General features: G+C 44.2%; 1 protein-coding gene across 1 annotated transcript in view; it reads right to left on the reverse strand.

Moving 5' to 3' along the window:
- Positions 1-17,735, reverse strand: part of Wwc2 (WW and C2 domain containing 2) — a 176,509-nt gene that overhangs the window by 31,986 nt on the left and 126,788 nt on the right. The window contains exons 9-14 of the mRNA XM_070016431.1: positions 16,448-16,690; positions 9,326-9,415; positions 7,251-7,870; positions 3,803-3,929; positions 3,180-3,260; positions 2,993-3,079 (exon numbers count right to left, since the gene is read on the reverse strand). Coding sequence (XP_069872532.1) covers positions 2,993-3,079; positions 3,180-3,260; positions 3,803-3,929; positions 7,251-7,870; positions 9,326-9,415; positions 16,448-16,690 — 1,248 coding nt within the window. The remainder of the gene's footprint in view (positions 1-2,992; positions 3,080-3,179; positions 3,261-3,802; positions 3,930-7,250; positions 7,871-9,325; positions 9,416-16,447; positions 16,691-17,735) is intronic.

The following is a 17,735-nucleotide window of genomic DNA, read 5'->3' on the forward strand; positions in this document are numbered from 1 at the left end:
AACTGTGAGTTCATTATCAACCAAAAGTGCTGCTATATAATGGGTCTGTGTTCAAGTGTAGATGCCCTGTTCTTAACCTGCCTTAGTGACTGTGCCCCTGAGCATGCGACAGCCCAGTCTGCCACTTGCCATGGGACTTCAGCCCAGGCACATGATAGGAAAGAGAAGAGGAAGAAGGTCCATGGGGACATGCAGATTAAACATCCCACCTGCCCCAGGTATAGCCAATTCCCAAATATGTAATCTCTGAGTCTGGGAACATGAGAACACACTAAGTAGACACTGGTGACTTATCCTAAAGAATACTCCCTTGTGAGTATTAAACAACAGTTGCCAATGACCACTTCCCAGGAATGGAATGAAATACATTATCCTACTAGAGAAAAGAAAGGCTGCGTAGCAGATTATAACAAGATCTGAAACAGATGCAACCATAGTTCAAAAATATCATTTTCTAGCACCTCTGCACTCACAGATGTAACAAACTCTTCAGAATCTCCTGCTTTGTAAACTCCAAAGTTACAGAAGAACAGTAACTTCTAATGCTCTTTCTGAGCACCCATTATATATGAAGACCCACAATTCTTGGAAATAGCATGATGTATTTTCCTTTTAATTTCAGTAAGAGAACAGCATTCAGTCTTTCTCCCTACCCCTCATTTCTAGGTTTATATAATTCATATTCTAATTAGAAAAACTGTAAATTCAAATGCAGAACTGGGATGTCATATTTTTTTTTATTTTACATCACTATTAATTATAAAATTCAGTATTTAAAGACCTTGTGGGCCTTGGGTCAATGTTGTTGACTTAAAGCCTTACTAAGACACAGCTTGTTGCCCCTGGGAAGCTGGAAATTCAGCAGAACAATGTCTTTAAAAAAAATTATTCTGTTTTCATGAGGAAACAAGTTTATAGAAAGTTAGAATGGAGGGAAGGAAATTTCTGTTTCTCCAGACTGTAGGAGTAATTTGTATCAGTAACTTAGCCCTTAGTGTCATCTCAAAATGCTTCTGGGTCAAACATGAGCCAGTTTCAGTGATTTCAAGGCAAAGGCAGAGGAGGCTAATCAAGCAGGGGTGCTTTTCTTCTTGCTCTGCAGAAGGAGAGGTCTCTCCACATGGGAATCAGGCAAGCCATACTGTCAATCAACACAAACACCAACTCTGCTTGTTATAATCAACCAAAAATGAAGTTTGAAGTTGGAGGGAAGAAGAATACTTGGGTATATTCTATATGCATTGCTACTTACTGCAGTGTCATTATTTAGGCCAAGGCTTTCACACATGGATTTAGAAAAATGTGGCTAAGTGTTTGGGGGAAAATTCAAATCAGATACACACGTAACTGCACCAAGCAAGCTGGGGAGCAGAGGCACATTCCGTACAACCAGCTGGTTGAGGGCTACTATTGTCTTAAGCTATTTTGGGAGTTACCACACCTGCAGAAGGTATTCTGTTCTCCACTCTGAGCTCAATGATTGTGATTGATGGTGTTGAGGTAGAAAACTAGGCAACCTCACAATATGAGTTCTTGGGGGTATCCTGTGGTTTTCTACTGGACTGTCTTCTCCTTGATTTACTTTACAGTAGCCTTTTGGCTACTGATGACACATTCTAGTATCACAGTATTGGAGAGGGGAAGTATATTAGTACTATCAAGCTGTAAGGGTTGCTGAAGGGGACTGCCACATGCTTCAGTCAGAAGAGTTTATTGGGAAAGCCAAACTGATGAGCCATACCCTAGAGCAGGGTGTAGTGTGTGGCCAGACTTCAGTGCAATAAAAAACGTGAGTCTTTTTGGCCTTCTGTAATCCTTTATAGGGAGTTTGGTGAGGGCGTAGAGGGGGGATGTTTGTGAGGACGTAGAGGGAGGAGTCTGTGAGGATGTAGAAAGAAGGAGGCACAGGTGAAGGCATCCCAGTCTGCCCAAGGTCTCTCCAGCTGAGAGTCAAATTCTTGATTCAGGTGTCCCCAAACTGAGAAGAGACTGGCTAAAAGGTGTGGGGGAATCTCTGTGCCATGGCTCCATGTCAAATGAGCGACAGAGGGCCTGTAGGTAGGAGTCACTCACCAGATGTAGACAAGAAACTGTGTAATGGGTGTATAGGTGCAAGATCTGACATGGGGTTCCTTCGGCAATTTGGGTCTGAGGAGGGGCCGCCAGGAGGCGGATGGAGGATTGACCCTTGGAAAGAGAAGTGGAGAGGATCCAGCAACTCCTGACACTATCTCCTCCCAGATTTTGGCACCAGAGGTAAGGACTGTGGACAGGAGACCGCCATGTGCTCCAGGCAGAAAGGAGCTGATTTAGGAGAGTCAAACTGCCAGGCTGCACTCGAGTCGCGTGTGGCCACTGGAACTAATGGCTGAGAGATTATATAGGGAAGGGTGAGAGGGAGGTGTGGCCACAGTAGATGAGGAAGTGACCTCAGAGCCTGGGAGACCTTCCACTGTCCCCAGGTATGCAGTGACCACTCCCTGGGTTATAGGTACAGGGCGGGGACTGTGGGAGAGAACCAAGGAGGTCTACCTGCAGTTTCACATGGAGACAAAACAAAGGGAAGGGGCCGTTTTTCCCAGTTGGACCTAACAAAACCAGTCTTCCCTGAGGACTTCTGATGGGTGTTTTAAATTTCAGACCAGTCTAAGATGAAAGGTTCTCTGTAGTTAATCTATCCAGTGCAACACCATGCCTTCTTTCTTTGCTGGTCTCACTAAAATCCAGCTTTTGACTCATATTCTTAAAAATGATTCAGTTGAATTCATTTTTAATAATGAATCAGTTGGCCCCAAATCTAATTTGTCTTTCTCACATTTTCTTCTCCTCCTCATTTATCTACTGTTGACTTAGACATGATCAACCTGCTATGTCTTTCCCATATCTTCATTTTGATGAACTGCTTGATCACAGTATAAAAATATCTTATAGGAAAGATTTTTTAAATCCCCCAATTTCTTTTTCAGTGATTTTTTTTTTTTTTTTTACTTACACTTTTGAAGTATGAGGTATCAAGAAGGCATGAAGATTTCGGAGTTGTGCTATAATCACCATGAAACTTGAGCTTTTTGCATCGTATCTGTCAAAAGAGAAGCTAACTGAAATAAGGAGTAACCACATGCCATTGACTGGACACCAATTTCTAAAGCTGTCCCCTCTCCCCATGTACATCACTTTACCTGAGTCCTATCTGCACCTGGGCAGTCTCCACAATGGCAACATCCTCTTCACTATAGGGAACATCTTCTATTTCACCAGGCCTGTGGATGGGGAGGAGGTGAACCATCAATGAATGGGAATATCCATTGTAATGGTTGGTGTTTGCCGCTCAATGATTTCGAATCAACACACTCCTCTTCTGCCCAATGGAAATGACCTTAGTAACAGCTTACTTCTTCCGGAGATTTCTTTACCTCTTCATGAATCTGCCTTTGAGCTTCCTGGAGATCAAACATTCTGAGGTCCAACTTTCCAAAGCCCTACTAGGATTACACTACAGCCTCAGAGACACCGGTTTTCAGCATTATACACAATAAGCTTCTTGTGCTAAACAGGCTCTGGTAAATCACTGCAACACTCCCACAAAAGTGGTTTCTACATCTTAACAACTGTCAGCAACAACAGTCTACTTATTGTTCAGTTCAAATGGCTGTACTATGTTTCTGCATACTGGAATATTCTGGCACACCTTTCTAAGTCCTATGTAAAGGGTAGACAAATGAATGGCATGTTTACAACACATAATGCTCTGGCCTGGCTGTGAGGCCTACCAGGGAGCTAAAAGCAAAAAGCCGGGTCTTACTGCTTCAAGGAGGCTTCATAGACACCGCTGTCTCCAGCCACAGACTCATCCGATACGGCAGCCGACACACACGCTGGTTTCTCCCCAGGTATGTGAATTCTTCTTTTTGGTAATGATTTTTCCATATCTAGGAGGGGAAAGTGATAGCATTCATTAGTTTATTCTTAGAAACAGCATACAAATACAGAAGTAGTTTAGTTGTGAGAAGTCCAAAGAACATTCTTCTGAGTCAAGGATGTTACTTCTTACATCAAAAGGTGTGGACATGTCAAGACATTGACTTATGAGATTCCTGAGATGACAATTAATGTCAGTTGCTATTTGGAAATGTACACAATTTGGGTTTTTGGTTTTTTTTGTTTTTTTTTGTCCTGAAATACTTTTAGGGAAGTGATATAAATTCTCCCTGGTCCCTAGGGTCCCTAGTCTCTTTCCTTCAAGCATGTACAAACTACTATACACTTGAGGGAAGAAACTATGAGCTTCCCGCATATAGAGAGCTACTGTAGATTAGGAACAGGGCTTCTAGTCACACTGTGGAAAGGGAAGTTGCCATGTGTTTACTCTCAGCCTCTCTCTACATGCCATATTCTTAACAGTGTTACTACTCTAGCAAAAATTAAAGAGAATACCATCTTTGACTTACAGAAATTCCTCACTAGCTACTACGGTTTTAAAACTTCTGGTGCTACAGAATCTTTAGCACCAACTACCACTTGACTTTTATCTCTAACTCATATTCATACCCCAGCCTCCCGCAGTGAGCAAGGAGCATTCATTTAAAGCTGTGCTCTGTACTGTAATAAGCTGCAAGCCTGTGGAGTTTCTTTCATCCTCCAGCGAGTGAGCCAGAGGAGCCGTATTGCTATGCATTTCAGCCCCCCTCTGAGTCGTGACTTTACATCTTGTTAAGATGTTTAAGTTTTAAGGCTTCAGATTACAGGATTGATTGCTGCATTTTCCCTTTTATTTCTGGCAGTGGGAATGCTTTTTCTTGATGATGAAGTACCTTCTCTCCGCCCACCCCCCTTTGTGAGGGGTGAAGGTGATGACATGATTTATTGATTACCCCCAGGAATAACTACAGCAGCCTGAAATTGACTTTGACAATGACAGAGACTGACTGTGGAAAAGACTTCATAGTTATTTCAACTTGGTTTCTGTCATCCAGCAGGGACTGGTGCTGAGGAACAAAATTTATACAAAAACGACTCAACTTACCTGTGTCAGTCTTTAGAGCATGAGAGAGAGAGAGACAGACAGAGAGACAGACAGACAGAGAGACGGGGGGCAGAGACAGAGAGACAGAGTTGGGGGACACAATGTCCCTTACAACCACCCATTCCAAAGAGAAAGCAGATATCCCTTGAAGAGACTGATGAGTGTCAACAGAAGAGAAGTAGTCTTTATAATTCAATATATGCTTTCCGTTATTTGTGAATATGAAACTGGATACTATTTGTACATGAGTGTATTTTTCCTTAAGGTGAACCTTTCTCTTTGTTTTTTCATAGTGCTACAGATCCATATGCTATATATGCCTGCAAGGTTACCTAGACTTGTCTAGTGACAAGTCTACCAACCCTGGGGCCTTGAGAAACTTTTTAACAACAATCTTATAACATCTAACAAGTTAGAAATGATCTCTCCCAAGTTTCCAAGATTCCTAAGCTCAGCTGCAATCTCACTGACAAACACAGCGGCAGACCCAAGTGTGAAGAGTCAGACACTAGCCAAGCAGAGATGCCTGCATGACTGGGATCACTTAGGTGGGGGACACAGCCCTTTGTGTGATTTGGTGTTGTTGTTGTTTTCATCCTCTCTCCCCTTCTCCAGCAGTCAGCCTCACATACTGGGCCCTCCATGCTGACACTAGAGAATATTTCCAATACATGAAGGGCAACGTCAGGTTGGTATGCTCAAGAAATGTTAATATCCTGCAAGTCTAAGCAAGATGCTTAGCTTCCCTGTCTTCCTCAACTTGCAGTGGAAGTAACTAAGCTTAGGAGCATTTGTTTTAGTTATCATCATCATCATCTTGACCACATAGTCATGAACAAATACCATGTGCCAAGTAAGTGCACTAGATGTGCTCAGATGCTTTCCATGCATCATGGCTAATATGCCTGCCAAAAACAGCCAACCAGAGTAGCAAACACAACCTGGTGGAAATGTGGCTGACTCCAGAGACAGCATGCAACCCACAACCCTCCTTCCCAGAGGCAGAGGTCAGGCCCCAGGTGGCTTCCTGTTTGGTGATGCTGCGGTGCCCCTATCTCCCCTGTGCTTCTTTACTCTGTGGCCGATCATTTCAGTGACAATACTTAAGCGCTTTGGTGCTTCCCCAAGGGGAGGAGAGGGTATGAAAACCACACAAAAAGCCCCAACTCCATCCCAGGACTTGGGCAGGACACAGAATTTTGGCTTCAAAAAAAGAAAAAAGAAAGGAAAAAAAATTTTTCAGTTTCAGTAGCTGAAGTGAAAGGCACAAGTTGGACTCATCTGTCTTCAAAGATCTGAACTGGTTAACCAACTCATGCTTAGAATTCCTGGCACTATGCATCCAAATAAAAATGCTTCTGGAGAAAGCGCGGAGTGTTTCCTCTGTGGTGGGCCTGCTGACACAGGCAGATCCAAACAGGGCTCCCCGGAGCAGCAGAGCTTTTACTTCGCTTTCTGCCGCAAGCTAGCTCAAGAATAATCATCCTTCTTAGACCATCGTGGAGATCATTTGCCAAAAGGGCACCATCTGTGCTCTTCACAACCATACCTCATACATTAAAGACTGCTGTAACGCAGAGGAAAACAATTTCTTAAACAATGAAATTCTCCTTGTTTGTGTCTCTTTGAGCACACACGGGAGTAAGGACTCCATCTGTCGCAATCTCTTCTAGAAACTGCAACTGTGAATGCAGCCAGAAGGTGGCAGGGTAACATCAGACACTGGACGCTGACTTCTCCAAATTAACTTTACACAGAAGGGGAGAATCTGGCATGAAACAAAAATTGTATTTATAGAGAATTCCCTGAGCAATCTAAACATTGAACCTTGGCACTAATTAGCTGATATGCTAATTGACTTGGGTTTAATCTGTTTTAGGCCAACTTTGGAAAGAAAACCCTCTTCTTTGCCTTGCCATTTCAGACCTGGAGTCTACTAAATATGTTGTGGACTGTGCTCAGGAAATATGTTCTGGCCACCTCCCACACACTGAAGGCCCTTGGACCACAGAGCAGATGCCTAATGATGAGATTGATCAGATAGGGAGTGAAACGTTCATCCAATGAAGACAAAAACCTGTGTATATGAATAAATACTCCTTAAAGTCAGCCAGCTGATACTGGGGAGGAAGGGGATGATTCCATTGGTTTATATGGAAGATTTTAGCCCAATCACTCTCCTTGAGTCAGTTCACAGGAGTACCTGAAATCAAGGTCCTCCACTTACCTGCTGTTCCTTCATACAATGGCTCCCTAGCACATTCGTTAAGGCCTTTGTCTTCTAAAAGAGCCTGGGATGCTCCTCCAGAGTCTGAATCCGACAGGAGCTGACTCTCGCCAAGGCCAATGTCTGCAAAACGGCTACTCAATTCACAGTCTTCAAAGTCAGCCGTGAACTGATGGAGAGAGGCATCATGGGAAGACATGGGAAACGTGCCTTCCAAGACCAAAGGAGAGCCCGGGGGGGACAAGGAGGACAGGGAGGACCTCGAGGACAGGGATGTCACGGACTTGGGGGCCTCCGTCAGCGGAGGAGTGTGGCCGTTGGCTGCGGCTGTCGCCCCACAGAGTCCACTCTGGCCAGGCTGACTGGGGCACTTGACCACCTCATTTTCATGGATGGTGGTGATGGGTCCGGAGGGAATATAACCGCCCTTCTCCTGTAGAAGGAAGTCCAGTTTATACTGATAGTCCACGTCTAGCTGGTCCCCCGGACTGCTGTAGTAGAGCTCACTGGAACTGAGGGAGTTGAGTGAGCCTCTGCTGGAGGTGTTGAGGGAGCCCCGGCTGGACGCCAGGGATCCCAGGCTGCTTCCGGACGACATGGACAGCGTGCTGGCGGAGAGGCTGAGGGAGGGAAGCACACTTGTCAGATCTGTCCCTAGCTACAGCCCCTGTTGGCTCCTGCAGGCCCGACAGTAAAGGACACCAGTGGACGCTGTGGCCAGGGCACTGGAATCTTCTGCAGTGACATGCGTGTATTTCCTTTACTCACTTGTATCCCCTACATGGCTCCCAAAATCCTCTTGCCATAGTAATTCCAGTGTCCTTCCTAACCTACCTCCCTTTTCCCAAAGTTTTTTTTTTTTTTTTTAAAGAAAAAGGATTAAATATCTACGCAGAAGGACCTCTGCAACTTAACAGTATTGAACAAACCACCACCACCGGGAAGAAATGACTAATGCAAAGTGTTAATGTAGTCACTTTGCTTTAAAAGCCTGATTTGGACTGGGAACAGTGGCTCATGCTGGTAATCCCAGCTTCTTGATTTTTGCCAGGGACCAAACTCAGAGTATGATCCTTCTACTGGTGCCTCCCTGCTGGCTGGGATTGTGGGCATAAACCACCATACTTGGCTTCTTTGTTGACATGGGGAGCCAGAAGTGGTGCTGTGTCTCAAGTGGTAGAACACAAAAGCTTAGGGACAGCACAGCCAGGCCCTGAGTTCAAGCCCTAGGGGACACACACACACACACACACACACACACACACACACACACACACACACACACACACACACACACACACACACACACACACACACACACACACACACACACACACACACACACACACACACACACACACACACACACACACGATGGAATAAGGGCTAAAATGTGATATTTTCCTATATTCTTACTGATAGGCAAAACATCTTCCTATAAAATATTTCAAATATACTCCAACTATGATCTTGGGCTCATAAAACACAATCCATGTGACTCTCAGTTTGGTAACATCAGCTGTACTGACAAAACCATTTCATTTCCATTTCTTCAGCTTTTTTTTTTTTTTTGGGGGGGGGGGGGTCCGGTAGTGGGGCCTGAACTCTGGGCCTGGGCGCTGTACCTCAGCTCTTCAACTCAAGGCTAGTGCTCTATCACTTGAGCCACAGCGCCACTTCCAGCTTTTTTCTTTTTGCTTATGTGGTACTGAGGAATCGAACCCAGGGCCTCATGCATGCAAGGCAAGCACTCTACCACTGAGCCACCTTCCCAGCCCCCCCCCTTTTTTTTGCCAGTCCTGAAGCTTGAACTCAGGGCCTGGGCGCTGTTCATGAGCTTCTTTTGCTCAAGGCTAGCAGCCTACCACTTGAGCCACAGCCCCACTTCTGGCTTTTTCTGCTTATGTGGTACTGAGGAATCGAACCCAGGGCTTCATGCATGCTAGGCAGGCACTCTACTACTAAGCCACATTCTCAGCCCCCATTTACTTTTAAATAGCAGAAACAAAGCACCAAATAACCAAAGATGAACTACAATGTGCCTGAACATCTGATGAGAGTCCCCCAAAACTCACCTTTTAAGTTGTGAATGCAAATAAGTAGTTAATTTAGTAGTTTCTTCAAGTTTCTGTAGCAGCTCTTTTCTTCTCTCTTCCAATTTCAGTCTAGAAAAAGACAGATTATTATGCAATATGAAAATCAAAAGAAGACAGGTATGCAAATATTACATATGACAAAGGAAATCCGAATGATTTGACTGAGAGACAAGAGGACAACCAGAAGGGACCCCGGCAAAACTGCACACAGCCATGATAAACCAAGGGAGAGATTTGGGCCCCACCTCCATTTTTCTAATCAGTACTCAAAAAAGAAACGTGCTGCTGCAACTTCAAAAGGCTGGCAGTGTGACGTTTCCTATAGGTCTGTGAGTTAGAGAAGGAAGAGTGAGGAGAAAAACTAGGACAGGAACAACCTGCTCAAAGACTACAGAATCCTTACACAGATCCTAACTTGGCCTCCCATTACTTAGCAACAATCATCTCAAAGTACTGCTCGATGATAAAAATTGTATAATCCTGATTTTATGAGAATTTTAGTGATTAACAAAGATTAGAGGGCCAGGAATGGAATGCCTGTAGTCCTTTCTACTTAGGAAGTAGAGACTGGGAAGATGATGGTTTAAGGCCTGCCTGGGCCAAAAATTAGTAAGATTCCCAGGGTATGAGAGTTCATGCCTGTAATCCCAGCCATGTTGGAGGCGAGGATAGGAGGATCGAGGTCCAAGTATTTCTCTGGGCGAAAAGCGAGACCCTGTCTCATTAAGAAAAGCGAAAGGGCTGGGGAGTATAGCTTAAATGGCAGGAAGTGCCTGCCTAGAAGGTACAAGGCCCTGAGTTCAATTCCATATCAGTACAATTGGAAAGAGAGGGAAGGGGAGAGGGAGAGAGGATTTAAGCATTTAAGCAAGAAGACTTCAAAGTGACTTTTCTCATTACCTGCCATCTCCTCACCTGCTCTAGCTTATCATAAAATTGTACACATATTCAACTGCAAAAGCTTTTGAGCTTTTTTTGTGGTTAAGATTATTATGATGTTTTATTGTGGAAATTAACTCGTTGAAAACTAGATCAAGCAACCAAGGCACAACTTAAGAGCCTGCGTAAGTAGTGTGAAGCATGAGGGGTCGTAAGACAGGCTGGAGCAAGCCACTCCCCGTGTCACGGGGGTAACACTTGGATGTGGAGAGGGACCCACGGTTCCTAGCCCTGCACTTGCTGCTTGCAAGCCGTCTGTCCCCATATCCTTGGTAAGCCCCAGCTTCAAGAGTCTCACCTTTCTCATCTGTAAAATGGTGAATATCATCCTCCTGTACCTACTTGATAACGCACGCAGGGGAGTCTAACCATAATGTACCAGAAAGTGCTATACAGACGATAAAACCACACTGCTCCTGTTCAAAGCCTCAACACACCCTGCACCATGGTGATAGAAAAATTAGCCACTTTGGTTTAAAGAAAAAATAAATGCCCCTGATTGCCAGCCTCTTTGAAATTTTATGTATGTCTTAGGTAATAAGGAAATATGCTCATGTTTTATTTATAGGAATCTATCCCTTTGATGTGTCAATAACAATTTCATTAAAAAGGCATTCTTGTCATTTTCTTTACTACTTCAAGGCCAGATAAATTCTTAACTCACAGTTGTATAAAGAGCACAGTCTTTAGTTTTCTTCATCTCTCAAATATAAACAAAATCTCAACAAGACTAAAAAAAATAAGACAAAGAAGACTGATTGAGAAGTTGCACAGATATACGGAGAAATGAGAGAAATATTCTTTTTTTTTTTAGGCCAGTCCTGAGACTTGAACTCAGGGCCTGGGCACTGTCCCTGAGCTTCTTTTGCTCAAAACTAACCTTCTACCACTTCAGCCACGGTGTACTCTACAACTAAGCTACATTCCCAGCTCCAAGAGAAATATGTGAGCTTTAAAACTAAATATTACAGCCAGGCACCAGTGGCTCATGCCTGTAATCCTAGCTATTCAGGAGACTGACATCTGAAGATTGAGGTTTGAAGCCTCCCCAGACAGGACAGTCTCCATGAGAGTCTTATCTCAAATAAATTACTCAAAAAAGCCAGAAGTGGCACTGTGGCTCAAGTGGTAGAGGGCTAGCCTTGAGCACAAAGAGGCTCAGGAACAGTGCCTAGGCCTGGAGTTCAAGCCTCAGGACCAGCAAAACAAACAAACAAACAAACAAAAACCACCCTAAATATTGCTTTTATTAAGATAAAATAAAGGCTTTTGGTTATATTTTAAGGAGGCTGTGGAGGCTGGGAAGGTGGCTCAGTGGTAGAGTGCTTGCCTCACATGTATGAGGCCCTGAGTTCAGCTCCTCAGCAACATATAAGCAGAAAAAGCCAGAAGGATGCTGTGGCTCAAATGATAGAGCGCCAGCCTTGAGCTGAAGAACTGAGGGACAGTGCCCAGGCCCAGAGTTCAGGCCCCATGACAGACAAAAAAAAAAAGGAGGTTATGGTATGGCCTGAGAATGTTCATATACACGCAAGCCTGAAGCTGGAATACAAAGTTCGTTTGTTTTTTTCCTGACCATGGGGAAGCCATCCCTGCCTCCAGGAGACCACACAAGTTCTTGTTCACATGTCCCCACCGTGAAGGCGGCTGCCAGCTTTCCTCCTTCTCACTGGTGTCATCAGAAGAAGCATGACAGAGGAACAGGCAGTCACAGAGATGATCTCCTGATGTCCCCACCCAGCCAGGTCCAGGGACAGCGGGAAGTCTCCCTCAGATTCTAGGTGTCCCCCTAGGGAGACATCCTCAAAAATGGCTGGACAGCTGCCCTCTCAAGGGGCCCCGCCCATTTTCCTGAGCTCTTCTCTAACCTCTGGCTTCTCATCACATCAGTGAGAGGTAAGAGTCTCTTCATTTGGGAGCCTAAAAAATATCCCTCAGCCCAGTCCTGCTATTCCATGCCCTCCTTCCCGCTGCATTTGGTAGGTTCTATGTGCCCTCCTGCCTGGGTGCTGAGGGAGAGAGGGGCCACCTGGTCCCTCCTAAACTCAGACCTTAACTCCAAGGGACAATTTGGTTCCATTCATTAGGGAGAAAAGTCCTTGTTCCATTAAATAAATGGTATGGGCACCTTTATCCACCAACTTTAAAAAATACATTTCATAAGCCCTCACAAAAACACTCAAATAGTTAAGAAATACTAGCTGGGCGCTGATGGCTCACGCCTATCCTTCTAGCTACGCAGAAGGCTTGGATCTGAGGATCAGAGTTCAAAGCCAGCCCAGGAAGTTAGGTCTGTGAGACTCTTATCTCCAATTAACGAACATAAAATTGGAAGTGACACGGTGGCTCAAAGTTGTAGAGTGCTAACTTCGAGCAAAAAGAGCTCAGGCACAGTGCCCAGGCCCTGAGTTCAAGCCTGTTGACCACTGCCACCAACAACAAAAAGAAATAATAAAGACACTGTGGTTATTAGAAGGCAAACTCCTGGGAATTCGTAGGAAAATAATGTATGGTGCTAAAATCTTACCAGCTCTAGAAAAGCACAGACTTTACTAACTGGAGGAAAGAATAGAAGACATGGAAGAAGTTGTGCACTGCATGACTTTTCATTTATAGCAATTTCTTTTTGAACCTGAGGATCCCTCCAATGATCATCATATGATGATGTGCTTCATCACCACTAGGTGGCGACCTCACCACTATAGTCAGGCTCCCGTTGTGTACAGAGGGGCAGGAACCCCACGGGCTCAGGGTCATAGGGTGGCTGAAATTCATGTGAATTTAACTACTCTAGAGGCCACACTCCAGTAAATACTCAGAAGCTTGTCTAACATCCTCCTGAAATACTAAGCCATCCCAATTTAAATGGAAAACAGGAACATGTGGGACAGTGCAGCAAGTAGTTCTTTGGTAGTTACTGTGTAGAGACACGATTGAGAGATTTGGTGTTGACGGGGCACAAAGATGAAATCAAAGTTTGCACAGAGATTCCTATTCCACAGAAGCGTCCCTGTCTTAACATGGAGAAGTAAGAGTGCTTCCCAAGGTGTCCTACCTTCTGAGGCTCCACTTACCCCTGAGTAGCAGCCACAAGCACAGAGGAAATACACATGGAGGAGGAAGAAACAATAATGGGCCAAGAATAAGAGCAAGTCACAGAATGAGGGGAAGTGAAGCAAAACCATGACTTGGGAAACGAAGGATCCCATGCTTGCTACTGTGGGTGGGTTGTGGAATCACAGTGCCCTGAGCAACCAACGCTGGCAATTACATCCATCAAGGAAGAGAGCCCAAGTCCCTCAGCCTTTCACTGTCATAGAGATTTGGGGATTTGCCTCTGGCCACAAACACTAGAAATGACTGTTCACTTGCTGGAATGCCGAATGACTCAGAAAGGCAACGATTCATAAATAAAACATACATTTCCCTGCTTGGGAGACAAGCCACTAGTATCATAAATTAGTGAGTCTGTCCACACTGCTAATTCCCCACATGACACAAACCCCATGGCTGGACCTCAGGAGATCCGTCACTACCTGTGAGAAGTGTTTTATGGCTCCAACTCCTGATGGGTCCCAACCTACTGTTGGAGTTTTGTTTTTGCTAGGATCTTGACAGTTATATGCGGGCAAACAAAAATATGAAAGTCTCTTAGGAACAAACTATCCCTAATAAAAAAAAACAAGCAAGACACCACACCCATAAAAGCTGAGTAAAACAAAGGAACAAATATGTATGTGTTTTGTTTCTCAAACTGTAGGGCCTTCCAGAGTCGCCTATTTTTACAAAGCAGAACGTGACATGCGTACAATTACATATACCCCCAGTTCCACCCTGATGAATTCCACTGATCAAAAATATTCAGGGGAAAAAAAACCCCAACAACCTGCTTTTGTATTGGTCGTGCATCATGTATATATATGTATGTATGTATGTATGTATAAAACACATACATATCCATACTGGGATTTGAACTCGGAGCCTCATGCTTCCTAGGCAAGCAATATACAACTCAAGACACATGCTTAGTTATTTTTTGGATGGGGTTTCCTGCTTTTCTTTGGGGCTAGTCCTAGATGATAATGCTTCCCACATAGTTATGATTACAGAGGTACTCTTGTTGTTGAGATAGGTCTGGCTTTTTGCCTGGGTGTAATGATCCTCCCAATCTTTACCATCCAAGTTGCTGAGATTACAGGCACACACTACCACATGCAGCCCTTGTATTAGGTATTATAAGTAATCTAAAAGTGATGCAAAGTAATGCATGTGGGTAATATGCAAATATTTCATACAATTATATAAATATTACATGTTATGTATATAACACTGCATATATTACATGCATATTATTCATATCACATGTATATCACAATATTGCATGTAATGCTGTCATATTACATATTATATTTATTGCATAAACATTACAGAATTCTTTTTAGGGCTAGACAGGATTTTTGTATCGGGGGAAGGGTCCTGGATCCAATCTCCCCATGGACATAAATGACTGTTTACCATGTTATTGAGTGCTAAATAATGTACCCATAGACCTCACAAAAACTACCTGTTTCATCATACTACTGATGACTATGCATCTTTTATACTAGAAGCTGAAATTCTATGAATATGGGCAAGGGTAACCCAGGGAAAGCCATTTCATTTAGCCTTGACATCTCATTCTTTTAGCTCCTGTTGGTGCTTTTCAATGGGCCCTGACTTGGCCTTGAACACATCAACCTTAGGCAGACCTTTTGGTCAGCACCACTAGACAAAGAAGTCAGAGCAGCAGAGGAATGGGAAGTGGGGTGAGGGTGGACCGGGATGAGACGTTTACAGACAGTAGCAGAATGCTATCCCAAAGCTATGAGGCTGTAACCACATAGCCTTGATCAACATTCTAACTCCTCAGTCACTAAAATGACTAAATTTGACAGGGGCAAGTTCTCAGGCAAATACCTAAGTGGGAGTGTCAGAAATGATTCCTCTCTCCCTCCCCCCCTACATACTTTCAAACACTTTGATACTGTGTAGACACACAACCTAAGCGTTTATTGAAACCAGGGATTAGAGGGCAAGAAGCCAAGAGATTAAAAAAAGGAGAGTTTGGATTATAGCTACATATTTTAAACTTATTTCCAGGTCACTGGAGATCACAGCCACATAAATTTTATGGCCATGTTGCAGGACTGGCTGCTCTATGCTTGCTGGTGGGAGGATGGTACCGAGGTTCTGAATGGTACAACAGTCTGTTCTGAAACAGGTGTCCATAACACAGCCAGAAAGATTGGAACACAAGGCAGTAGAATGCAGTAGTAAGCGAGTCCAAATGAGAAAGATTCCCTTCCTAACATGCCAGCTGATCTGTTTATACAACTGGATTCTTTTCTTTTTTGTGCCAGTACTGAGGCATGAACTCAGAGCCCAGGATATGTCCCTTAGCTTTTTTACTCAAGGATGGTGCTCTACCACTTGAATCGCACTTCTGGTTTTTTTTTTACTGGTTACTTGGAGATACATGTCTTACAGACTTTCCTGCCTGGGCTGGCTTCAAACTGAGATCCTTAGATCTCAGCCTCTTGAATAGTCAGGATTACAGGCCTGAGTGCCTGGCGGCCACAACTGAATTCTTCAAATGATCAACTGACACTTTCTTGAGAGTATTTTCGTTTACATTTCATCTGCTTCAGAGGAGCATTTCAACTGACAAATAAAACCCAAGAGACATTTTGTGACCTGTTAGGATATCAGAGGGAGCAAGTTGTCTTTCATTTTCCTTGTGAAATTAAAAGCAATAAACTTTCGCATTCTTGTGAGCAATAAAATCCAGGCTAGGAAGCTTCAGTCGCTTATCAGAGTGCAATAGTTTATAGCTATTGTTATCAGCCTGGTCAACGATGTACTGCATTCTGGGTCTTATGTCAACATTCTTTAGTGATTGGCCATCTGTCACAGGCATTTCACATTCCTGACACACACAAGGAACTGATACTGGGGGCCATTGGGAGGGTGTGCTTTATTGCTCCACAGAGAGTCCCTTTGGGCTGTTTCCCATCCACTAAGAGGAGATGCAACTGAGATTTCAGAACCCAGAGAGAAGAAAACATCATCGGCTAAGATAAAATGGTAAGTTTTAGGTTGCCCTGTTCCCAGAGGAAAACAAACCTTTCGGCCAGGGCCCGGGTGGGCGCACCCCGCACAGACAGCAGCTCTTCCTCCAGACGCTGCCTTTCAGCTTCCAGGCGTTCCAACTCATCTTGCGTGCGCTTTTGTGGAGTGACAAACTGCAGCTCTTTCAAAAGTTCTTCTTTTTCATTAATCAGCATCAGCTTCTCTTTCTCTATATCCAACGCCCCGGGCCAGGTCTCACTATCTAACTTTGACAGTTCAATTTTTAAGTTGGCCATGCTAAAAAGAGACACAAGATTCATACACACATAGTTAGGACTCTGGAAGAAGGTAGATGCAGGCTAGGAGGAATCTGAGGAGGACTTGTAGTCCAGATCCTCCCAACTGTAGCTCATCAGGGAGTAGCTGTGCCCCACATTCCGGTTTCTAGTTTGAGCCCACATTCAGCTTTCATCTGCTCTATGTCCTTACCTTTACAGTGTGAATGAACACATTGCCCTAGCTGTTGGAAGTGTGAAGGTCAAGCACACAGAAGCTTTAGAGGCAGAGTGCTCTGGGGTCATGTATAGGCGGCTTGAATGTATATGGGAGAAGGGAAGGCTTCCATGAAGAAACAACAACTAGGATGCCAGAAATGCCATTACTGCAGAATTTGTTCCTCTGGGTAAAGAAGCTGTCGCCTAGGAAAGTAGGGATTCTCAGAGACTAGATCTTAGCAAATGAGGGGCAGAGGATGGAGAAAAGAGCAGTGGATTGGCTAACTCACATTAAGGCAAAGTCAATTAGTGGAGGCTCCATGTCACCAAGGAAAAGAGGAGAAGGGCTTGGCCCCCTCACACCCACATTCTCCTTTAGCCTTGTACCGGCAAGTCTCTCTCTAGCAAGGCCCTGATTATCGAGACCATTTATTAAGTACTCATTGCGCCAACATCCTACACATTATTGCCTCTGACCTATGTTCCCCTGTACCTGGCTGTTCAGCTGTGCAGAAGCAGGCGCAGTGGACCTTACCCAGCACGGGCAGGTGGCACGATACCACGGGGGTGACAGAGAGAGGAGGGGAGGCATTGGAAAATAACCAAAGGTAAATGATTAGTATCAAAACATTGGCTGATCCTATATTTCATTCTGCTGAGAGCTCCATAATAAATGGTAGAGCTAACCAATTTGATGTGAACTTAAACTGAGTCAACCTGCCCGGTGGCACTGTGAAGACGATCACTACTCTTTACAAAACAAATAAACAAACGCATGGCTCTTTTGACCACAAAGCTCAAGAGCCAGGTAAACCATAAACACAACTGATGTTGATATAATAATAGAT

The sequence above is a fragment of the Dipodomys merriami genome, unplaced genomic scaffold (genome assembly GCF_024711535.1).
Source record: "Dipodomys merriami isolate MVZ:Mamm:240054 unplaced genomic scaffold, mDipMer1.0.p SCAF_12, whole genome shotgun sequence".
NCBI classification, from domain to species: domain Eukaryota; kingdom Metazoa; phylum Chordata; class Mammalia; order Rodentia; family Heteromyidae; genus Dipodomys; species Dipodomys merriami.